The sequence below is a fragment of the Manis pentadactyla genome, chromosome 9 (genome assembly GCF_030020395.1).
Source record: "Manis pentadactyla isolate mManPen7 chromosome 9, mManPen7.hap1, whole genome shotgun sequence".
Taxonomy (NCBI): Eukaryota; Metazoa; Chordata; class Mammalia; order Pholidota; family Manidae; genus Manis; species Manis pentadactyla.
Genome location: NC_080027.1, coordinates 41,620,485 through 41,645,774, shown reverse-complemented (window position 1 = coordinate 41,645,774; position 25,290 = coordinate 41,620,485). Strand labels below are relative to the sequence as shown.

Here is a 25,290-nt window from a genome sequence, read left to right as displayed (position 1 = left end):
TCTAACCATCTGTCCTGTTAAACAGAAATCCAATCCTTCCCTCCCCTAAATCTTAATTGTTTCCAACTGGAGAAAAAGTACAATTTCCTCAGCAAAGCTTATGCTACAAGCATAATGTGCCTGCTTATTTTTGTCTTCTGACCCTTCCATCCATGCCCTATAAATTCAGCTCTTCTGAACTATCTGAAACATCCTGAATGAAGTATTCTGCTTCATCCTCTTTGCCTCTGAACATGCTGTTCCCTCCGCCTTTCTCCCTCATATGCCTAATGAACTTGCATTCATCCTTTAAGACTTAGTGCAAACACCATCTCCTACACTAGTCTTTCTCTACCGTTCCCTGAGATTTAAAAGGTCTTTTCTTTATGATCCTTCAACACCTTCTATACATCTCCATTAATACACGAGATGGCAATTCTTTATTAAAATGTCTGATTTCCTCATTGAACTATGAGTTCATTAAGGGCAAAGATGTCTGGATCATCTTTATTTCCCAGGTGCCTAGGGTGGGGCCTATGACAAGAGAGATGTTCACTAAGTGTTTGAAAAAAAAATGAAAAGACTTGCCCAGGGGTTACAGGGATGCTGGAGCTGGAAAGGGTTCTTGGGATCAACTACCCTAACTCCTCTATTTTACTGAGGAGGAGAAAGGATTTGCCTGAAGGAGAAAGGATTTGTCAGGGGCAGGGCCAAAGCTTCTGATCTTCAGCCCAGTGTTCATTCCCCTTCTTTGCATTGCTGGCAAGAATCAGAGAGTGAAGGTTCCACAGAGAAGAGCCTGAGGTAAAGCCAATTCCCTCTGGCAGTACAGCCAGGTAGACAGTAAAGTGGAACAAGAACTGGAACTCTAAGTTTCCGGGCCCGACAACAAACTAACAGGCTGTTAAAGGGAAGATGTCAGCACTGGAAAGGCTCTTTACTGCAGGTGGGGATAATGAGGAACTTACGGACTCATTTGATGATGGCTGGTTAACACTGACACCTGGGCCATGTACTTGGAAGCCAGGAGAAGCCATGGAAGAAGGCAGGAAAGATGCTGAGGGAAGCTCTGGGGAAAGTGCTATTGGTTTCTTAGAGCCCACAGTGTTGGTGAGGTGATGATCGCTGGGGACAGTGGCACTGTGACTGTGAGGAGAAGGAAAGTTGCAAAGAGGTGGCTCACATGTGAAGCTCAAAAAAGGCAGATACACTATGACACTAAGAACGAGCAGGCCAGGAAGGAAAGATACCACACCTCCAAGTGGCAGAAAACCTACAGTGGCTTTGGAGATTTATCAGCACATCCAAACGCACACTAAACTATGTGCTGAGCAATGTGGCAAAGGAGGAAGGAAAAATTAGGCATAGTCTTTGCCCTCAATGTGCCTCAGTCTGGTAGGGAGGACTGAAGCCAAATCCCAGGGAAAAGGGAAGACTTCAGAAGGGAGGTGGCATTAGAGCTGGGAACTGACTGGCAAAAAGAATTCCACCAGGCTGAGAAACCAAGACTTAAAGGAAAAATAGAGGCAGAAAGACCTGCTTAAGTAAAAGCACTAAGGTGGGAACACTGAATTGACACTACAGTGTGGCTGGATATTAGGGCACGAGAAGAAAGAATAGGTGAGGGTCAGACTAGGACAACTCTCAAACCAGGTTAAAAAGTTAGGATGGGTAGGATTCTTTATTTTTTACTGATTTTAACAAGTGAGCATTGTGTGTTTTTGAAGCTAATAACAGATATTATATATCAAGTGCGTACTTGATGTATCTACACATGTCCTAATCCTGACAAAACCTCAGAAGGTACATGGCACACTGGCATCTCCAGATGAGGAAAAAGAACCACAGAGCAGTCAGCAGCTCCCAGGACCTCACAGCTACTAAGTGGCAGGGCAGATGTTCAGATCCTGACTCCACAGTTCACACTCTTCCCTTGAAGCCTTTCTCAACTGGGGTTTCTCCTTTGAACCACATATAGGGAACTATTTCAGTAATAATTTTCTCAGTTCTCCCAAGAATGGCATACCTGGTACCAAGTTCTATGCCTGGGAGAGAAGTTAATTCCTTGTGTATAATGGACACCTTAGAACATTAGGGCTTAATTCTCTGGAGGAACCCTGGTTAAGAAAGGCTGCCATGATTAGAGATATGTTTAGGATGATGGATCTGGCAGTAGGATCACATCCCTGGGAGGAAAGAGCTGCAAAAGCACCTTAACAGTCCTAGTTATAATTGGGATGAGTCTGGTAGAGGCTTGAGGGAGGTGGTTCCCACTTCCTTGATTACTCCTTTTCCCAGTTGTCCGGTCTCCCACCTCCAATCTTATCTTGTACTTGACAGAGAACAGCTGAAGCAAAGCCTTCCTGCTCATAAGCCAGCAACATGGGCAGAAGCAGCCATCTTCAGAAATGAAAATAATAGGGGCCTGTACTCACTTTTCTATGGAGGCCAGGGATACAAAACTGCTGCCAGCGAATTCAGAAACCTTCCACAGAAATTATCTGGTGAACTCCCAGTACCCTTCCAGGTAAGGCTTAAGCACTCCCTCCTCTGGGAAGCTTCTGTAACTGATTCCATATCCCTGTTCACCAGGCAGATGTAGGTGTTTCCTCTATATCCCAGAACCCCTGTCCAGGCCCTGCCAGAGCACCCACCCAGCTGTCCCTGACTGTTTTCATATCTGTCTCCCTCACCAGTCTGACAGTCTCTCTGGGTCAGGGACACATTGCGTGATTCATCTTGGGAGGCCCTGCAGTCTCAGAGATAAGCAACTGGCTTGCCCAGACTCGCATTACAAAGCTGAGATTTAAACCCAGGTCTGTCTGGCCCCCAAGCTTGTGTTCTTTTCTCTATGCTACTGGGCCTCCTGAAGATGAAGTGACCTTTCTGTGCTAAGCGCCCAGCCCAACACTGTAAGAGTTCAGAGGTGGTGCTATCAGAGTGGACCAGACTACCGGGAGACGTTTCCTAAGAGGGGGAGGCCTTGATGACTATGAGGATCTAGGTGAGAAGAGACGGCGTTTTCAGCAGGGTGGGGAAGTTGCGGGGAGAATCAGAATTTAGAAGGCTTTGGGCAGGAGCACAGGTTGCATCTGGGGAGGGATGGGATTATAGCTGCCAGGGTAAGAGTTTGATTTCTTTCCACAATCATGGAGCATGTACCATGTACCAGAGGCTTTTATAGACATTTCCTCTAATCCTCACACTATCCCTGTGATACTTGCCAGGTGTTATTTTACAGACAAGAAAACAGGCTGAGTGAGTTAAGGTAGCATCTTCAAGGCAATATAGCTAGTAGATGCGGGAGCTGGGATTCAAACCCAGGGTGGCCTAACTTGGATGCCTGAGGAGTCCTTTCTATTAATCCATGCTGCTGCCTGAGGGGTCAGGAAACTCCCCACAGTATCAGACTGATGCTGCTTGGACCCCCTTCCCAGCGCTCACCTGGGGACCTGCTGACTAGAGGGCAAGAGCCACTGCCCCTCTAATTCTGACCCTTTAAGATCTGGATACCCCAAATCCCTGTGGACTAGGCAATTTTAAGAACAAGGGTTCTGTGTGGGCCTCTTAAGCACAGGCTGGCCTGTGTCTAGCACTGCCTTGGATCTCACAGCCCCCTTTAAGTTGCTGCAGCAAAGCTGGTGGCAAATATAAGCAGGTCCCCTGCCTTCCCTGAAACTCTCTGGAGGAGGTCAGCTGAGGTCAGAAGACTTTGAAAATGTTACTGGTAATAGCCCCTAGGACAAGAGAGCAGGATCCTGCCTCTCGGTTGGCTGGTCACACACACAGGCAGACCAAGAGAGGTCAAGGGGGGAGGGAGGTCAGAAGTCGGCAGGCCTGCAGGCCCTGAGTGATGGCCACTTGTTCAGGTCGGGAAGGGAGAAATAAGTAGGCTAATGGTTTTGGCCCTTGAGGCTGGGAGGCTGGGGTAGGCGTGTAAATGGATGCTGGATAAAAAAGCAGGTGGGCGAACTATAAAGGTGGGGGCTAAGGGCATCTGTTCAAGTCAACAGGCAGGAACCATGCCCCTGGAACGGCTCAAATGGCCAGCCTTGGCCTGCGGGGTAAGGATGGGGAGCACTTCATAAAAGGCCTGTGCCTCTTCATTTCAAAGGTGTTCGATCTGTAAGGCTGGGAGAGGGTCTCTTTTTAGAGTGAACTCCCTATATGTTTGGCGGCTGAGGGGAAGCAGGGAATGTAAACCAAAGGACAATAGCTGGGGGTATTGATTGATTTTTAAGGCATGGCAGAGAGAAGTCCCACAAATGTTCCAATTCTTAGCTACAAATGTCTCACCAGAGAGCTTTCTAAAGGACAAAGTGAGTAGCTTGCTTAGGGACGTTTTCTAAGTCTGTTTCTGTGAGTAGTGAGCTCTTGCTCTGCAAGCACCAGTTATCCCAGGTACTGTCACCACATCCATGAGCAGTCCTGCCCCCCCTGTTGTTATGTGCTGTAGACCAAGGCACACCCTGGCTGCCCTGGGGCAGGTCCCTGGTAGGCTAGGGGTATGTGCCAGGCCCGGGTGTTAAGCCAGTGTGGCTGTGGCTGATGGCAGGTGGCAGGATTTGGGAGTTAATGGGAAATCCATCCAGACCAATCACATGACAAGGACTATAAGATGATCTGGACATGATGGTCCACGGAGGCAAAGGCTCTGGGGCTGAAAGAACTTCCTCTGAAGAATGGATTTTGAAAAAAGTTATTGGGCTGCAGAGGACAGAAGTTGGCAGAAGTTACAGAGAAGAAAATCACAGCTCATTTAAGAGAAAGTATTTAAACCAGTCAGAAAAGAACTAAAATGGAATAGACTCTCAGGGAGGAAGTGGGGTTCCCTCAGTCCCTGCCAGGATCCAAGAAAATGCCAGGCAGTCAGCTGTTAGAGAGGTTTCTGCCAGGAGGAAAGGGGCCAGGCACCAGGGTGACCAAGAAGACCTCTGAGGACCCTTCCAGCTCCTAGGTTCTATGAAGAACGATCACTGACGAGGACCTTGGCATCCAGGCCCAAGAAAGGGTCCTTAGGCCCTCAAGAAGTGGCAGTGAGGGCACTAACAGGAGTCATATGCCATACTCACTCAGGGGCCTGGCTGCCACACATCCTGGCAAGATGCTTCCTTCCCTATCCCAAAGAGAGACTGGAGTGGGACAACAGGAAGTGAGAGGGAAAGAGACTGCTTGAGAGGCATCTGGCAGGTAACAGATAACTGCACTGATCTGGACAGGACCACACCAGCCTAAGTCTAGGGATCGCACATATTGTCCTTCTAACTAAATTGATGCTCTCCAAAGAGAGGGTATTCAATCATTCAACAAAAGTTTATTGAGTGCTTACTGTGTGCCAGGTACTATGTTAGGTGCTGGGAACAAATCAGCCATGGTTCTTGCCTTCATGAGCTCAAAGTCAAGTTAGGGAGAAAGCTACTGAACACATAAAAATAATTCCAGACTGTGACAAGTGCGATGACAGAAAAGAACAGGGTGCCATGACTTAGAGTAATGGAAGGTGTCTAATTTAGATTGGGGTGGGGAAGTGGGATTAAGGGAGATGCCTTTGAGACCTGGCTTAGTAGGGGTTTGAAGGACCTCCCCCTTGATTCATCAGCCCTGCTCTGGAAGTTACAGGGGAGAAGAGAGGGCACTTCCAGGGAGAGTAACAATCAAGAAACCTCCCAGAGCATGTGCAGAGCACAGACAGGCAGGATAGAGTGGTGCATCACACACACATAGGTAAAGAACACATTCCAGCCACACGAGGGCCAACCACACATGTGCACTGCCACTCTCATGAAGGATTCCCTGCTCTGGGAGGGTAACAGGGATCTGGGGAAGCATGGCATTTCCACAGTGAGAGACTGCCAAGTGCCATCTCCCTGTCAACCCCCTGCCCCACTCATCCCCACTCTCACCTCCATCAAGCAGCTCCTTGACAGTGCGGTAGTCGTCGGCAAGGACGGCGTAATGCAGGGCTGTGCAGCCCTTGAAGCTGGCGCGGTTGTTCAGCCGATTGTTGAAGTCATCCTCTCGGGTAACCAGGACTGGGAGACAGGAACACAAACCCTTCTATCAGCAACAAATGAGCCACCAGTCCCACCTTCTTTCTCTTGGCATTTTAATTTCCTCCCTCACTCATCTACCTACTTACTAAACATATAATGTACCTACTATGTGCCTGGCCATCTGTGCTGGGCAAGAGGAGGTAAAATCAGAGGCCAGTTAGCTCCACAAATGTTTACTGACAACTATTATGTGTTAGGATTTATCTGGGGACATAGAAATAAATCAGATATGGTCCTTACCTAATCTGACAAAGGAGGCAGACAAGAAACAGATGTTTACAGTACTGTCCAAGGTAAGTGCTATGTTAGAGGTATAATAGGATGACATAAAAAGCCAGAGGGGAGCTTTGTTCAGTTTGGGCATGAAGAGAGGATCCCAGAAGACAGGAGTCTTGAAGGGTGAAGAGGAGTTATCCAGGTGAAGAAAAGGCTGAGTGAGATAGTGGATGAGTCAAGTAGGAGACAGAGGCTGTTCTTAGAAGAAAAGCAGCACACATCCCTACTCTGAAGATGTTTACAATCTAGTGAGTACTTAATATTATTTTGTAAATAACTTTTTTAATTTATAAAAGCTATTAAAGTTTTGAAACAACAGGAAAGTACAAAGGAAAAAAAGCATTGATATCTCAGCAGCTTGAGAAACTGCATTTACTATTTTGGAACATGTCCTTCTAGAAATAATATTCTACAAAATACATATATATACATACATACATACATATACATCCTACAAAATTGGAACTTACCATATCACAATTTTATAATCTGTTTTTACCCTTAATAAATGTACTGAGAATACTTTTTTGAAGGCAAGAAGCAAAAACATTTTGTGTGGTCAAAAAAACAAAAATCCCCAGGCTCAATCCAGTGCTAATATTCAAGACTTTCTCTCCAATTTCATACAAAACAACCTAAAACCAGTTCCAGCACATTTACAGGAACCTCTGGGTTGAGTAATTACACATGCCCCTGTTCAACTGGGATGCTCCTGCTTTATGCCTGTTGTCATGGATGGTCCCAGTTTGGGCAATAAACTGGAAGGTTACCCCAACTCCCAGTTCCTGGGAACTGAGACCTCACAGAACAGTATCTATGCTGCTTAGGTGGTGAGATTTCTTTTTGCGTCATGTAGAAATTATCAGAGTAACTATCTTATGTTTCTTCCTAAGCTAAATTCGTTGTGGGTAGAATTTGGGTCCTAACTCCTTGTGCCCCCTCTTCCCTAGCCCAGGGCACAGGGCCTGCAAAGGGTAGGCTCTTCTTACCTCCCACTGGTTAAAGGGGTATAATTCAGTCAAGAGGTAACCTTGCCTAAGTAGTCAAAAGCAGTAGACAATTCCTAAACTATTCTTTCCCAAGTGGTCTTGGGAGAAGTCTATACATTTTCCCCTCCTGTAAAACTGCAGTTCCTTTTTAAAAGTCTCAAAAGCCAGAAGACTGTCATGCCTCTTCCTAATACTAATAGATTTCACTTACTGACCTACTCTGCGCTGGCATGGTCACTTCACACAATCTACTTAATTCTCCTAACTATCTTATATAGTAGGTGTAATTCCCACTTTGTAGATGAGGAAAGTGGAGCACAGAGGTCACACAGCTAATAAGTGGTTGAGTGAGGATTAGAACCCAGATCTAATCTGACTCATTGCTCTTTCTTTCCATCATATCATGCTATCACCCTCATTTTGCCAATGAGGAATCAGAGACCAGAGCCCCAGAGGTTCTGGTTCCAGCCTTGGCTCCTTCTACTCCCTCCTTTCCCTGCTCAAGTGAAGGAACTTTCTATGGAACTTGCCTTAATAGGAATCAGCCTGAAGTTTGTAGCTAGTACCTGGATAAACTAGCTTAGGTGGAAGTATGTCAACTGTTTGACCAAAACAAAGTTGGTGGAGTGTATACCTGGAGAACAGACCATACTTTCTTGTGGCCTAATGAATTGGTGGTTGGTCAGCTCTTCTGCACCAGATGGAGGCTCTCCAGACTGATGACACCCCCACCTCCACCCCCGGAGTGCTACCTGACCTCTCCTGGAGCAGGAAGAACAGGAAGAAAGCCTCTGAGTAGCTCACCTACAAGTACCATGTGCAATGGCATCTGCATTTTTCCCGTAAGAGAGCCCTTGGGACCTAACTCAGAGATTACTAACTCTTAGTTGCAAACAGTCTTATTAAACCATGGTAAGTGATCTTATTTCCAGCCCACTGCAGATTAGAAGTAAACAAGAAGGCTGAGGAGATGCTTCAGAATCAAGCAGACTGATTACAACTGAGTGCTAGGAAGGAAAAGAACAGTGCTGAAAGAGGAAATCATAGAATGCAGTACCTGAAAAGCCCCTAAAGGCACCACTGAATTGCCACATAGGATACCAACTTGCTGGACATAATGATGAACCTGAGGAAAAGTGGTAGTTGGCTCAGGAAAGCAGGAAGGATGTAATCCATTTTACAAAGAAAACACATCATTCATTTAACAAACAGCATTTAATGAGCACCAATGTGTAGTGGTAGCTTCTAGAGATACACTAACGAATAACACGGTCCTTGACTTTAAAAAATTAATGGTCTATTGCAAGAATCAGACACTGAGCAGACAAATTATAGTAGTTTCATGAATGCAATGATGCTAACCATAAAAATGGTGCTTACCATAAAAAGCAGATGAACTCAAAGAACACATCTGAGGCTATTCAGTTCAGGGACAAATGTCAACACAGTGCCAGCATCACAGCCCAGCTAATAAGGAATGTCCATGAGGAAGGCCCCTGCTCACCTCTGAGGTCTCATTTGTAACCATCCCCTTCCTAATGCTCTTGCTTGCCTCTGAGTTTTTGCAAATACTATGCCACTGCCTGAGACCTTTTCCCCTCTCCTGTGCCTTCAGTTGGCTAACTCCAGTTCATTTTTAGGCCTCTGATAAGTCACCTCCTCCAGTGATACTTCCTCAATGTGAGGTAGACGTTCCTCCTAAGAGCTCCCCTAGTACCTGAGGCATCTCCCAATTACTGTACTTATTATCGCAATCACCTGTTTACTTGACTATGTTCCCTACAGACCAAATGCTCCATGAGGACAGGAAGTGTGGCTGCCTTCTCCATAGTTGTATTTCCACTGCCAAGTATGGTGTCAGGTCATAACTATGTGCTTGACAAATACTTGCTGAGTCAGCAAATAAATATATAATAAGTAAATAAGGCCATAACATTACCTTATTTTTGGAATAATAATAAAAGTAATTCTAGTCATAAGTATTTAGTGGCAGTAGTAGATTGTGGCTGTTAAATAAATGAGCTCTAGTACCAGACCACTTGTCTGGATTTCATTATGAATTTACTATATAATCTTGGGTAATTTACCTAACCTCTCAGTGCCAAGTTTCTTTACCTGAAATGGAGATGATAAAGCAGTACCCTCATGGATATTGTAGGAGTTAATGAGACACTATGAGCAAAGGGGCTGGCCCAGTGCCTGGCCTACCCCACCTCTCAGTACATGCCAGCTATTACCCTTACTTATGCTTCCAAAAGCACATTCTCTCAGTGAATACTATTTCCCTTTGGGAATCATGCATACTTCCCCTGCCCCTCAGTGGCACAGTGCTGAGTAAGAACCATCTGTTTAATGTGGGTTACTCGGCAGTCTCTTGTCTGACAGCCTTTTTCCACCTAGCCCTTGTTAAAATCCTACAGTATGGGTGTTCCACAGAACACTCTTTGGAACTGAGTAGTGTGTTACAGTCTGCAAAGCATTTTCATTTACTTATTTATTTCAGAATGACTCTGTGAGGTGTAAGTTTACTCCCCTCATTTTACAGATGAGGACACTGAAGTTCAGAAGGGTGGCACAATCGGTCAGTGGTAGAGCTAGGGCCCAGTCCAGTTCAGCTAGTCACAGTTCAAGGTCTTAGCAGTAAGCATTTTCCACACAAAACCCTGTTTAAGAAGCCCTGTCCCAGATCTTTTTGCTGAAGCCCCCAGATCATTAGATCTCACACTCTTCTCTATCCAAAAAAAGTGACTAAAGGTGGAAAGGAGGTGTGAGGGGACATATACTTACCCACTCTCACTGAGGAAGAATAAGGAAATGCATGGAAGCTAGTGACTAATCCAAGACCAGTGCACCAGCTGGCCTCCAAGGGGGGTTTTGAGACCCCATGTTTACAGCTAGTCACCTTCACTCAGCCAGTGAACTGTCCTCTTCCCAACAAAGACATCTGTCTCCAGAATAGGGTGAGATGGGCTCAGGCTCCTGCTTCCCCTCCCAAGCCCTTCCTGTCTCTTCACCCCACTAGCCACAGGGAGGATGACAAAGCATTGTTCTGTCATCTTTCTGCTCCCACCTCTGCCTTTTGATGTTGCAAAGTCTATGCATGGGTGCCACGGCCAGGGTCAGACTGAGTGCCATGGCAGCTATATGCCCATATATTCTGTAGGATTCCCTGGACTCAGAAATGCCAAGGAGCCAGCAGAGGTGAAAGTAGTCCCTGAAGCCCTTCATATAGCCCTGGCCACTCCCCAGTGTGCTAAAACTGCAAAAAGGCACTGCCTTCCACAATGTGAAACAATGATTTAAGGTAAAGGGGTCACACAGCCCTGAACTGTAGCTCTCCGCTTACTAAATTCTTCTATCTGTAAAATGGCCATGATAAGCAATTATTTGAGGAATAGTAAATATTTAATTATCATAATAATCAAATCTGATAACAGGTTTTTTAAAACATTATCACAAGGATTTACTAATGTTGCTTTTTCCTTTGGGTTAGCCCTGGGAACACAGAAATGAATCAAACATGGCTTTTATCCTCATATCGCTAAGTCTACTGGGGGAGACTTTGAGAAAAGGTATATGAGGAAAGATGGGTGGTTTCTGGATAACAGAAGTCTTATTCCCAATGCCTTGTGCAGAGGAGGCAACCCTAGCTCTGAGTGCCTATCCCTCAGTCTTAGCCTTTCCAGCTGCTCCCAGGAACTCGTGTCATCTTGTCAGACTGTCTAGCAGTGGCTTTGCCTCTAAAGATGTGAGTCTGTCTCCATGAGAGGGGACCTCCACGACCGATCTGATAAACACGAGGAAAATTTCTTACATCTGTGCAGCACTTTATGGTTTAGAGCATGTCAATGCAATTATTTCCCCATCTCATGACAACCTAGGACAGATAGGTCGAGTACTATTGTCTCTATTGAAGAGACGAGGAGACAGAGGTAGAGAGAGGTAAAGAGGGTGGGTAGCCTGTTCAACTCACACCACTATCTGGTGGTGGATGAGGCCTAGACCCCAAGCCTGCCTAGCTCTATCCTCCACACCGCACAGCTTTTGTCAGTGCCCGCAGGCACAAGCCTCATAGTAACCCACCAAACTAAGCTAAACTCTTATCAAGAGTCTCTGGGAAGCCTCTGGCTCTCAGCTTCCTCCCCACCAAGGTGTTTTTTATCTACTGAATTATTAAATCCTGACTACAACCTGAAAACAGCCATCCTACCACCTCCTCAACCTCTGCGGGTGTCGTGGTCTCTGCCGCTTGTGTTTGTCTTCAGCCAGCGGACAGGGCAAGAGGCAGACTCCCTGTGCTGGGTCACGACACCTCCCCTGGGGAGGGCAAGGCCCTTCATTTCCTTCCGCAGCCTGGACAACCCTCCTTCCTCTCCAAACCCTACCTGTTCTTCAAAGCCCAATTTAAGGCCTTCTCTTTCAGGAAGTTCTTTCCTCTCATCTCTGCCCTGGATGCCTGTCCTGCCTGTCATTTACCAGTTAATTATTTATTGTCTTACAACACCTCTTGTAATACTTTGTGTTAAAATTCCCCTCTGACTCCGCAGTCAGGTCCTAGGCTCCTCGTGGATAACAGTTAACAGTATATACTATTTTCTGTATGTATTCAATATAGCCGCACTTCAGTATTTCATGCAGCTTCAGGAAATGAGCACACAAGAGCCTTCATCCATCTACCTGCCCAGGAGCACAACACCACTGAGCACCTCAGTGTAGTGAGAGCTATGAGAGACACACACACACAGGCTCATATGGCAGAAAAGATGGGGCACATGTCATGCAGCTTAGGGAGGAATTGCCCAGAACTGTCTTGAGGATGAGGGGGAGCTTGCCAGGTGGAAGAAGGGCATTCCAGGAAAGGAAGTGGTGTTTGCAAAGGCCAGAGGATGAAGTCTGCATTACCTGTCCATTCAACAAACTGTGAGTCCTTCTGTGAGCCTGGAAAACTGAGTGAAGGCAGGCAGAACAGTGGGCAGAGGTGAGGCTGCTCAGATAGGCAGTGGCCTGATCTTAAGAGGGGTTTGGATTCTATCCTGAAAATTATGGGAACATGGGAACATAATGTTTTTGTTAATGAATTAAGGGGCATGGGGAACAGCAAGAACAACAGACTAGGAGACAAAAGGCCTAGGTTCAAAAATGACTTTTTCACTAACTTGATATGCATCTCAATCCCTCTGTGCCCCAGATTCCCCATTTTTAAAACAGTTTATATAGATATATCAGTGGTTCTTAAACTCTGGGGAAAAGAATCACATGGGTAACTTGGAAAAAATGATGATTCTTGGGCTTCCACTCCAGCAATTTAGATTCAGTAGGCAGGGCCTGAGGCTATACAATTTAAAAGGCCCTCTGTGTTACTCTTCAGGGAAAACTCTGAGAAGCACTGGATGAGGTCTCTGAGGATCCTTCCCACTGTGATGTTCTGGTGAATAAAACAAGAAAGAAACAAGGTCCACCAAACTCATCCCATCTCCACCTGCCTGGTCCTGCTACAGGAAAGCCAGGGCTATCTGGGCACCAGAATGCTCTTCACAAGCTCCATGTTTAGAAAGTTAAAAGCAAAGCCCTCAGAATACCAAGCCTGGAGATGAGACCTCCAAAATCTCACTTATACTTCCTCTCCCCAAAAAAATCTCAGTTGGAATTAGGTTCTTCTACACCATATACTCTAGTTTGTCTCCTTATTCACCCACCAAAGATTAATTAAGTACTTTCCATGGGCCTAGGCCATGGCAATAGAGAATGGGTCCTGTCCTCAAGAGCTTGTAAATGCTGCAAATAACATCAAAAGAACTTATCTTCTACAAAGATAGGAAAGATTTAAGAATCCTGAGTCCGAGAGACCTGGATTGCAATCCCAGTAACTTTGGAAAATTACTTCATCCCCATGGGCCTCAAATTTCTCATTGGTAAAATAGGAACATTATATCTATGAATTGGGTTGCTGTGAAAATTAGAAATGATGTCATATATAATGAGGGCATGGAAAATGGTGATTTTTCAGATTAATGTGTCTTCAACTGTCCTGGAACCAGTGATAATATCCACTTGCCTGTTTGACTTTCAGAGGCTTCTCCTATCTAGTCTTAGTTAATGTCTCCAAATAGACATTTAACTCCTTCCTTCCTACTGGCTAAGACCCCCATAAGAGGACCTTGGTAATCCTACCATGAATCCTCAACAGGCAGCCTTGTGTATTAGAAAGAGCAGAAAGGTCAGAGACAGTCAGAATGGGAAGCAAAAATCACTGTGTAACTTTGATCAAAATACTTTTCTCTGAGAATCTGTTTCCTCATCTGCATAATAGATATCACCTGCTTTACAAGACTCAATGGCAAACCAAATTAAAAAATGGACAAAGGATCTGAAAGATATTTCCCCAAAGAAGATTCACAAATGGCCAAAAAGCACATGCAAAGATGCTCAGCTTCATTAGCTATCAGGGAAATGCCGATCAAAATGCGAGCTATCATTTCACATCCACTAGGAAGGCTAATGTCAGAGTGACAGGCAATATGAATTGCTGGTGAGAATGTGGAGAAACTGGCTGGTGGGTATGCAAAATGGTGCAGCCTCCTTGGAAAACAATCTGGTAGTTCCTCAAACGGTTAAACGTAGAGTTCCCATATGACCCAACATTTCTACTCAAGGTATAAACTTGAGAAAACTGAAAACATTATGTTCACACAAAAATGTGTACACAAACATTTCATAGCAGCATTATTCCTAATAGTCAAAAGTAAAACATCGCAATTGTCCCTCAATTGATGAATGAATAAATTAAATGTGGAATATCCATTGGTGGAATATTATTCGGCTATGAAAAGGAACCAAGTACCGATACATGCTACAACATGGATGAACTTTGAAAACATGCCAGTGAAAGAGGTCAGTCACAAAAGATCACATATTGTATAATTCCTTTTATATGAAATATCTAGAATAGGTAAATCTATGGAAACAGAAAGTAGATTAGTGGTTGTCTAGGGCTAGGAGGAGTTGAGAGGAAATGGAGAATGATTGATAATGGGTACAGGGTGAAGAAAATGTTCTAAAATCTATTGCAGTGATGACTGCACAATGCTTGTGAATATATTATATATATATAAACCATTGAATTATATACTTTAAATGACTGAATTGTATAGTAAGTGAATTAAATCTTAGTAAAAGCTGTTGTATTAAAAAATGTATGATCATCTAGGCTGGACTATAGCTGGAGGACCAGACTGCTTAAAAATGGTTCTTACAGACACAATGCTCTCTGCCCATGGACTGGAAGGTTTCTCCTTAGGAACGAGACTCTGCTCATCTCATTATTAGCTTAGTATAGTGTAGCATGGGAGGTGGTACATGACAGTAGCTTGGAAAAGGTTTGAAGGATTAAAGAGAAGACTGGGTCAGCACTTACTCTACTGGAGACACATCAGCCTTCCACTAGGAATCCCAAGCCCATCTTTCAGTTTTGTGAAAAGAAAGGGGAGGGCAGGAAGGTTGACTTGAAACTTTAAGAAGACAGGCTGTTGACTCTGCCTATGGTGCTACACAGTCAGTGTGGCATCCTCTCTGGCCCAGGACCCCTTCTTTGACCACAGATCCAGCTAGCGCTTTCCAGAGCCCACATCCCACCTTCACCCCATCAAATTCAAAGAGTGGAGCAAACTCTTGAAGAGTCTTGTTACTCTATTATCTAGAGACCTATCAATATTCCATTTGTTTCTCCCCTACTTTCCATCTCTCCTCACTCAAAGTATTAACATGCTTACAGGTATCTAGAATCCCTTTGGTTTGTCTTATAATTACTGTGAGCTCACCCTCTCCCACTCTGTCCTAATCAAAACAGTATTCTTTCAGTTCCTGGGCAGGGCTGGCAACAAGAGGAAGGAGCCTGCCCTCTGCCTTTCAGCTAGCCATGCTACTTGGTTGTCCAAATGTGGCTCCTCTGTGATCCCCATCTCTATACCTGCTTGCCTCTCTGTCTTTTCTTCAAAATGTTAAAAACTTGCAATAAACAACAAATACAAAATGCTGTAATTAATAGCCAATTCCAAGCCAACCCAGCATCTCTACTAATAAACCTCAACACTTGGAAAAAGAACAATAAATTCTGCCCTTCTCTGATTCTGAGGTGGTCTCTTTTATACACTCTGTGTGTGTGTATGTATGAGGGTAAGTGTGTCTACATATGTATTTATTTTTCTTTATTTCCCATCCAGGGAGGGGCAGAATAATGAACTGCGTGCGTCAGGGAAGATGAATCTGAGATACTAGGGAGCAGTGCAGTAAAAAGATTAAAGTGTTATTATTGTTGTTTTTTTTCCCCCATGGTCCATTGTGACAGCTCGACCGTCATCTGTAAAAAATGTCTCAGTGAGAGATAATCATCGGAAACTCAATAAAGCGTCAGGGGGAGCCTCAGCCCCCATCAATCACTGGGTGCCTGGAAAATTTCAGCCCTCTGTCTCCCTTCCTGCTATCCATATAAATGTCTCTAATATATTTTGTGTGGTATGTGGGACCCATTCCTGATTTGGAACTTTTGATGAAAAAATATTTATACATAAAATATGTAAATCAGTTAAAAATCAAAAGACTAGTTATCTAGCAACCTATCCCACATTTTCTTATTTTTATAAATGCATCAAATTTATTCTTTTTAATAAAACATTCCAACTAGTCCATCTGCCTTTCCTAGTCAAATGTGTGTATATACAAATATATATACATATACATATACATATGGGTGTGTGTGTGTGTATATATATATATACACACACACACACACATAAAATCACATATAATGTTATAGGTTTGGAGGGCTAAAAGGATGGAAACAATTAACCTAAGTGCCTGATACACTTAATCTCAAAGTTGGCTAAAAGGCGTGATGGATTAACAGTGCAGTGTCCATCCAGCAACTCTATAGTGTCCAGCACTGCTGAGAAATGAAATGTAGAACCACTGGCTCTGGAGGTACAACAAGCCTCTGATAATGATGAGGAACAGGCAGGGGCATTAATAAAAAGAATGAGTTGCCCAAAGAGCGTTTGGCCTAACAGACACCTAATTCTTCCAAGACTCTGGACAAGAAGAGGTTCTGAGCTGACCAAGTGTGGGGTACATACAGGCCAATACGGTTGCTGGGTTCTATAACAGAGCTGAAGTGAAGATAGTTCTCCTAGCGTCTGGCATCACATCTGTGCCACAATTTCCTTTAGTGTAGGGTTACAGTGGGCACAATAAATGTCACCTGCTGCTGCTGTTCTCATCGTCATCACCTTCACTGTTGTCATCTTATTATCACCTGGCCCTGCTTCTCCACCCTGGGAGGAATCCATTCCTGCAGTACTCTCTCCTCTAGGACCTCTGTCTAAAGGATAAAGCCCAAGTATCTTGGTCTGGCCTCAGTCTACCTACACTTTGCCTTCACACTACTCATTACTCTCTAAAACAATATGCTGTGTGGATGCTTCACCCTAACAAGTTCACTTCCTGGTCTGAAACCTATTTGTTCAGTTTCCCACCTCTGAGTGTTTTGGACATAACACACCCCTTCACACCCACCTACAGGCCTTAACAAAATCTTCTTAAACTTTGAGGCTCAAATACCATTTTATTTCCTTGACTGCTTCAGCCAGAGATTCTCTTCGAGCTCTGATAGTTCTTGCGATCTGTACATGTACTGCATGGACCCTTGTAAAACTGTCTTGATCATGTCTTCAATCTTTATTATTACTACTATATTTGCAAAAAGCCTTGTATTTTCTCAAGTGCTTTCTTAAGTACTTCAATTTGATCTTTATAATAAGCCAAAGGAGTAGGAAATATTCCTCTATACAGATGAGAAAAATCAAGGCTCAGAGAAAGTGCTCAAGGCCCCACAGTTGGTTGATGGTTGAGCCATTCCTCAGACTCTAAATAAATGTTTAGCTCTTTGCAGACAATAGTTTCCTACCACTGAAAAGTATTTGGAAGGCTGTGTCAAAGAAAGTGAATGAACTTCCATAAGATTAACATGAGGATAATGATGAGAGGATAAAAACAGGAATGTGTATTAATGGATTTCCTTCTAAACTCTAGGTTTTAGGCTAGGGATAAGTTTGCTATCTAACTCTTCCAATAACCTTTACTTTAAAAATAAGGAGACAGAGCCTCTGAGAGGTACAGAAAATTGCTGCAGATGTCACAGCTATTAAGTGTTCTATACATCCATGATACCATGGTGTAAGCATAGAGCCTTTCTAGGAATGAAGCTTTAAAGTGGAAAATAAGGTCTCTTCAAGGGAGAAGGCCCAGTTGAGTTTTTTAAAGCAGTTTAAACACAAGGCCACAACTAATACCTGTAAGTCTAGATCATGCTGCTCAAAGAGTGGAGACCTGTTAGAAATGCAGAATTTCAAGTCCCATCCCAGACCTACTGAATCAGAATCTCTGTTGTGGGGCCCAGGGAATCTGCACTTTAACAAGCTTACTAGGCTGTTCTTATGTTCTTGGAAGCCTTATGACTTCCATCTGAGTTTGTGCTCTCCAAGGGTGTACATTCTCTCTGCTGTGCCTGGATAGGACTGGGCACACAGTGCGTGCTGGGTGGCTAACTTATACTGAAAAGATGAGCTAGGATGAGACCACTCCTTGGCATGTCCTGTGAGGGAGAGAAATATAGAGAGCTATTCCATTCCCGCCAGTGGGGACTCCTATCCATCTCCTGAACTCCAGGGCACTTGTCCACTGGTTTGTGATCCACCAGCTTGCACCATCCTGTCCCCCATCTGAAGATACAGAGATGGGGAGGTCAGCTGGAGCTGGCCAGTACCTGCAGCCCCTGGAGCTGTGGGAGAAGGGCCACCTGGGCCAATGGGGTTGGCCTTGGCAGGTCCAGCCTCACAAGCCAGGCCTCTACCCCCAGAAGGCCCCTATGCCAATCCAGCTTCTGCATGGCTCATCTTTATTCAGCCACCACTTGGAGCTGAGAAGAGAAGTTGATTTATAGCCTGCTCTGGCCATGTTTCTGCCGTGTTTTATTGCTTTAATTGTACATGTGAGAGGTGCTCAGAGTACTCGCTTGCATTTCTGACAGCCCCAGACACTCAATGTTTATAACAGTTACTTATCAGCAGCCAGTGGCATCCCCAGCTGGGCGACTTGTTTACTGTTACCATTAATTTACTGCCTCCTCCACCTGAGGATTGGGCGCCCCCTCCCACCCACAACCTACCAGCCAGCCACAAGTGGAACTCTCCTGGAGTGGGCATGGGTGGGGCACGAGGCATTGAATGGAATGTGGTCATGATTATGACCAGGGAATGAGTTGGAAGATAAACAGCTCCCCTCCACATGTGCCCCCTCTGTGCCATTTCTCCAACTGTGTCTCCTGCTTAGAATGTCTTTTATTTCCTCCTCCTTTTCACCCTCCAAAACCCAGCTCAAATTCCACTTCTTCTAAGCACATTACTTGCTGTGATGGTGAGCCTAGTTTCTAGAACCTTAGAAATCACATGCCTGACAGGGACCAGCCTCAGAAGCCTTCTAATTTAATGACCCAGGGCAAGAACACCTTTACAGAATCTCTGATGGGCAGACATGCAACTTCTCAATGCCCTTTGAATGTGAGTTGTTCAGTACTTCCAAGGAAAGTCTCCTGCCTTACACTAAGCAAAAACCCATGTCCACAGAGAAATTCTTCATCAAATGTCACTATGCTTTACAAATGACTATCTCTAATCATCCTAACAATGTTTAAGTTGGGTATTGTTAACCCTATGTTAAAGCTGAGAAAACTGAAATTCAAGAACTTGCTCAAGATCACACAGATAGTAAGTGACAGAGCTTAGATGAACCATGAGTACCTGGCACTGAAGCCTGATCTTTCACCATGACACTATCGTGCCTCTGAAGATGCCATTCTGAGGGCTGGGGAGAATGGACATGTCAGGCCAACACTGTTTCTATTCCAAGCATCCCAGTGTCTCCTGAATCAGGAGACCTACTCTCTAGCCAGAAACACCAACCTTGACAAAGGTGAGAGTTACTGTAATGTGTCCCCCTGAGCAGGCTTCTTGCTGAGGAGCAACAGCCATATGTAAGCCAGATGGTTTCACTATGAATGGGGCAAAGGATGACAAAGTCTCAGCAAGGAGGGCATGGAAGTTTCTTTCCTCTCTAGGCTGTGCCTATTTTGAGCAGCCAGAACAGATATAGAGTTTCTCTGAGTGAAAACAGGGAAACTTCTCCAATATCTCCTGGTCTCTGTGGACCCTCTTTCCGTCTCACACCTTGAATGCTGGAATCCTGACTGAGGGGCTTGTCCTCTCATCCCCTCACTTTAACTCTTTTCCTTGGGCAGTTTCAGTCAAATGCTTTGCTGTAACTATCAAGCAAAGGTGGGTGACTCCTAAACCCTTGTCTCCTGCCAGACTTCTTTGAACTTCCAGACCCAGATATCCAACTGTTTACCCAAATCAGAAATTGGGGTGTCACCACCAGTGTCTCCTTTTCTATCAATTCCCACATTCTGCTGATTACCCAACCTCCTCCTAATATTTTTCTAACATCTATTTCCTCCATTTCCAAAGACCTCTTAGGAATCCCCAGAAATAATAAGTGTATTTTGGGGGAGAGGAGCATAGATTCCCACCAAATTCTCCAAAGGGTCCATCATCCCTAAAGGTCAAGAGCCATTGCTAATTGCTCCCCTCCAATTTATCCTCCACCTGTCAGAATGGTCCACTAAAAATGCAAATGTAAACTGAGTATTCCTCTGCTTAAAATCCTTTCATGGCCTTCAGAAAACAGTATGTGCTCCCTAGAACTGCCTTACAAGGTCCTTCCCATGTGGAACCCTGCTTCCTTCTCAAGACTTACTTCTTGCTATTCTCCTCAGCACTGAGGCAGATGATTCCACCTGCTGTCCCTTGCCTACCCCATGTCTTTGCATGTGTTGTTCCTTCTGCCTGGAAGATCCATCCCTCTCACTCTGCCTGGCAATCTGCCATTCATCCGTAAGACCCAATTCAAAGTCATTTACCCTATGACACTTCCCCGACCCCAGCCTGCCCTTAGGTAGAGCCCATCACTACCTACAGCAGTGCTACTTACATCCTTTCACCATCTACCTTCATGCTCAGCACTCTGCACTGTGCTGCCTTGCTCTCAGGATTGTCTTCTAACTTGACTGGGAGCTCTGCTGAGGGGCTAGAACACATATATTCATTTCTGTATTCCAGCATCTGGCAGTGTGCCTGACACTCAGTAAATGCATGCTGAATTACAAATAAATAAAACTAATAAGCAATTACAACTGTAGAGCACTTTACAATTCACACGTCATATACTTTATCTCTTGGTGTTCACAACAATACTGATAAGATAGACAAGGGATATATTACTGGGGTTCAGGAAGGTCATGTCAAGGTCACAAACTGCAACTCACAACCTCCTTTCAATACTGAGCACAGGCTGTAGCCTGCAGAAATATCTATTAGAAATGTAGTGAACTTGATGAACTTTGGCACTGATCTGCTCCAATACTGAAGGACTGCCAACTTTTCTGAGCTTGTGACTTTTCTGTGAATTTGGCTAGACCCACTTTGGGCAAAAGGCTTGCATTCTTATTCTATTCTACCATCTGCACATATCCTATAAGTCAGGTTAACTGCCCAAGAAAAAGTCAGTTTAATTCAAAGAAAAGAAACCACAAGATTCTTTTGTTTCTGTCTACTCCATTAATGAGAATGACTAGGAGCTGAGTACAAAGCCTTTTGTACAATAGATGATCATTAAATATTAGTTAAATGGATGAAAGAATGAAGTATGTTTGGAAAAAGGAAAGAAAAATATAGTTTAGAAGGAGCTAAAGGCTTAGTTTAGAATGGTAAGAAGTGAAGAGAACCCTAAGATGATTCTAAAGGCCTGTCACTCTTCCAGGCCTTAGAAAACATGAAGTTGGAGAGCAGAACTGATATGTCAGGGAAAATCGGGTGAGGTAGTCTGGAATGAAAAAAAAAAACATGCAGGGAGAGGCTGATCTTCCAAGTTACCAAACAGTGAGTTTATCAATGATACCTGACAAGATTCTACAATTTTTTAAATGGTTTTTAAACAATTAGGCAATTGCTGGGCATGAGTATGGATTCCCTAAGGACAGGATAAGACCATGCCAGAATATCCTAATATCTTTTTGGGAAAAGGTTACTGGGCAAGAAAATGACAAATGCTAAACACGTTTTTATTTTAGAAAGAAATCTGAGAAAATCTCTTAAAATATTGTGGACAAGATGAGAAATGGAGGCTAAAACAGAATGAAGTTTGGTGAATTTACAGTCATGAATGATGAATAATGCTTCAAAATGTCCCGATCATGTGCTTCAGTATTCTGTACTTAATAGAATCCTTAGAAAGACTTAAATCAAAGACTAGCACATGAAGTACATGATGGCAGGGATCTTGTCTAACTTACCAGTGCCTACAACAGTGCCTGTTAGATAGGAATGTGATCAATAAATATTTCTGAATAACTAAACAAACAAATGCATAGAAAGCCTACTCATTAAATTTACAGATCATACAAAATGAGATACTTAATATTTTTATCTTATTTCATAAGGAGTATAACACCATTTTCCAGTATTTTGTTGTCCATCTGCCTACTATCTACTTACCCACCTAAAACATTGGCTGGCTAGCTTAAGAGTTAAAATAAATTCAGAGAAAGCTAACCAAAAAGAGATAAAGGAAGAAGGAAGAAAAGTAAAGAAAAGAAAAGGAAAAATGAACAATAAAAAAGAAAACAAACCTAGAAGAGTTAGCAAACCACAACCTATGGGCCAAATCTAGCCTGCTGCTTAGTTTTGTAAATAAAGTTTTATTGGTTCATTCCCATGCACATTTGTGTTGTCTATGGCTGCTTCCACACTATAGTAGCCAACATGAGTTCACAACCAAGACCAATTGGCCCACAAAGTTTAAAATGTTACTGTGTGGTTATTTCCAGAAGGAATTTGCTAACTACCAATCTAGAATGTTGAATATCAGCATCAACCTGGAGAACAAAGATACAAAACTTGAATGCAGGAGGTGGGGACTGGTATGACAGCAAAGGTTAGACTAGACAGCTTCACAGCTCTGAGACTCTGTGAAATCAAAAATGCTTCCTGAGCCCTGCTGGGATCCTAGGAGCAGATGAGAAGGCACTTGAATAATCCCTTCCCTTGTAACCTGGCCCTACCCTCTCAGCAAATGCTCCGCCATGCTTTTTGGTGAGGGCATCTGAACAGGAGACAGAGCTGAGGGCAGTAATGCTGTGTCTGAGTGAGTAAGTCCCCACATATCAGGCTGCAAATATAGGACAAGTTTGATACTCGTGGAATTCTCCTCTGTTTGAAACACAAAGTAAACATAATCCTTCCAGCTCAGTGGGGAATCTAAGGAGGCATATGTCATGGCCTGCACACAGAACTATCAGCTGAGAAGAGAAAAGACATATGGGGCAGATGAAAGAAGTTCAAATAACCATATAAAGGGCCAAGATTTAGAGAACATACAAAAGAGCAGCAGAGGGGAGGAAAGGCTTTGTGGAGGATCTAGCTGCAGCAAGGAGCCAGACAGGAAGAGCAGGCTTAGGGAGGTGGAGAGGCAAGGGGAGGGCAACTTCACACTTCACCTGGGCAGCAGTGCTCTAATGCTCTTGACATTCCCCTCATGCCATGCTTTAAGAAGAATCAGTGAGGCAGCAACTACACCTCTGTTCTGGGCTACCACACCCGTGTCAGTCTGGCAACCTCAGCAACAGTCCTAAGGGCTAAGCACATTGCTCCCCTTGAGTGACCCTCCTTCTGGGTCCATGTTCTGACCTTCAGGCAGTCAGCAAAGTTGCCTGTCCTCTTGTCATCACTCCAACTCTAAAGCAACCACTACTCAGTTGTCCTGTTGCTGGAAACTGAGGGGAATCTCAGCCTCTGTGAGAGACACAGGATAATGGGAGACAGGGGGCCAGGCTGGACAAGCAAAAGCTCAAATGTAAAATACTCATTTCTTTCTGAAGTCACAGCAACCTGTCCTCTTTTAGACCCCACTTTCAAAGAACTACTCATCAGAGGCAATATGGACTGATGTGCCCAGGTGCCCTCCAACAGACAAGGGACTAAGTTTCCTAGTACAGATGCACACCCCCTTTCTTCTGAAGAAGCCCAACAACCACCCATGCAACACCATGGGGAGGCACTGATGACCACTCCATTACAAAGCACAGAAATCAAGGCACAGAGAGGCCTACCATTTGTCCTGGGTTAAACAGGAAGTTGAGGGGCCAGCCCCAGAGAAAGGACTGTATTTTTACCTACAGGAGGGGGAAAAGAACCAATATTTAGGTCAGTGCCAAGGGACTTCTGAGGCTGCAGAAACCTGTTAGGCTATTCTAGTTCTGGGCCAGGTAAGTCGGCGGGAAGTAGAAGAGGATCAAATCTACATTCCATGCAGTTACCTTAATTATTTTGTGAAAACCTGCTCCATTGTCTACTCATCTGAGGCTCCAAAGGCTGAGAAGCTTGTGGGAGAACACCAGTTAAAAGGTTACCCCCACCAACCTTGCCCCGGGTCATGAAGTCAGGACTTTTGTTTTATTCTCCAAGACTTTTGAGATGACATAAATTATAGAGCCAGAATGGACTGTGAAGGGCAACTGTTCCAAGCCATTTGGGTTATCCATGACTTCCCAGAAGGTAGGGGACTTGCAAGTTCTCACTTTGAGTTGCTAGGAGAGCTGGCAAAAAGCAAGGCCAGCCTGCTTGGAAGACACAGGAAAGCACTCAAGCAGGGAAGCCCGTGCTTACCTTCCAAAGAATGGATTCCCTGCTCCTTGGCAGTCTTGTAAACACTGCTGAAATCATCCCCGAGGTTTGGGTCAGCACCAGCAGCAAGCAGGACCTGCACCACGCTGGAAGGAATCAGAAAGAAAGAAGTGTAAAAAGCAGGAAAGGCTGAGAAAGTAGAGGCCCAGATTCTGAAGCATGTTTGGAGAATGGATCTGCCTCTGCTCCTGTGAGTGGTACAGTTGGGAAGAACATAAACGCTGTGAATGTAAAAGACAATGGTAGGGAAACTGGCTCTGAAAACTTACTAGCTGAGGCTCTGGACAAGTTATTTAACACTTCTCGAAGGCTTAGTTTCCACAACTATAAAATACAAAGTGTTTATTCAACAATTATTTGTCAAATGCTTACTACATTACAGTCACTGTTCTAGGTGCTAGGGTCCATGCCCTCATGGAGCTTACAATCTTCTGAGAGGGACACCAATAGAGCATAAAATTATAGCAAAGTGTGATAAAGGCTACAATGGAAGAAGTACCACGTGCCTTGAGAAACCAAGGGAGGGAATCAAGAAGGCCACCCAGAGGATGTGGTTATTTAAGGTATTTAAGACTTGAAGGTTGAATAGTGAGATCTGGGATGGTGAAGTGAGAGAATATAATGCATTTACAAATCCTGGAGGCAAAAGAGTACACGGTTTCATCTGCAGAAAATAAGGTTGGAGCAGGGAGTGTAAGGGGAAGAACAGTGGAAAATGAGGTAAGCCACTGAAAGGCTTAAAAGGGAAGTGACAATGAAGACATCCTTTTCCTCCCACCTTAAAACATACACATACTTAGACAATGCAAACCACATTGACATATTAAAAAATGAAAGTCTTCCCTTAGATCCATCTCATTAATCTAAGTTCCAAGAATAACCACTATTTATAGTTTGGTGTGTTTCCTTCCAAACCTTTGCTATTAGAAGAATCACTCCACTGGCTGTGTGAGAATGGACTGAAGGGAACAGGGTCAGAGGCAGGAGCCTCCACAGAGTCCCTGTGAGGTTAAATTAGGTAAATTTATAAAGCATCCAGCACAGTGCTTGACCTAAGAAGTGCTCCGCATATGTCAGCTTCCTTTCTATTATGTAATGTTCCTGATAATACTTTCTTTTTTTTCCTAATTAAAAAAGGCTGTGTTC

General features: G+C 44.1%; 1 protein-coding gene across 1 annotated transcript in view; it reads right to left on the bottom strand.

Moving 5' to 3' along the window:
* CLPB (ClpB family mitochondrial disaggregase) overlaps positions 1 to 25,290 on the bottom strand; it is a 143,238-nt gene that overhangs the window by 73,332 nt on the left and 44,616 nt on the right. The window contains exons 4-5 of the mRNA XM_036888603.2: positions 24,127 to 24,230; positions 5,883 to 6,011 (exon numbers count right to left, since the gene is read on the bottom strand). Of these exons, the coding sequence (XP_036744498.2) occupies positions 5,883 to 6,011; positions 24,127 to 24,230 (233 nt within the window). The remainder of the gene's footprint in view (positions 1 to 5,882; positions 6,012 to 24,126; positions 24,231 to 25,290) is intronic.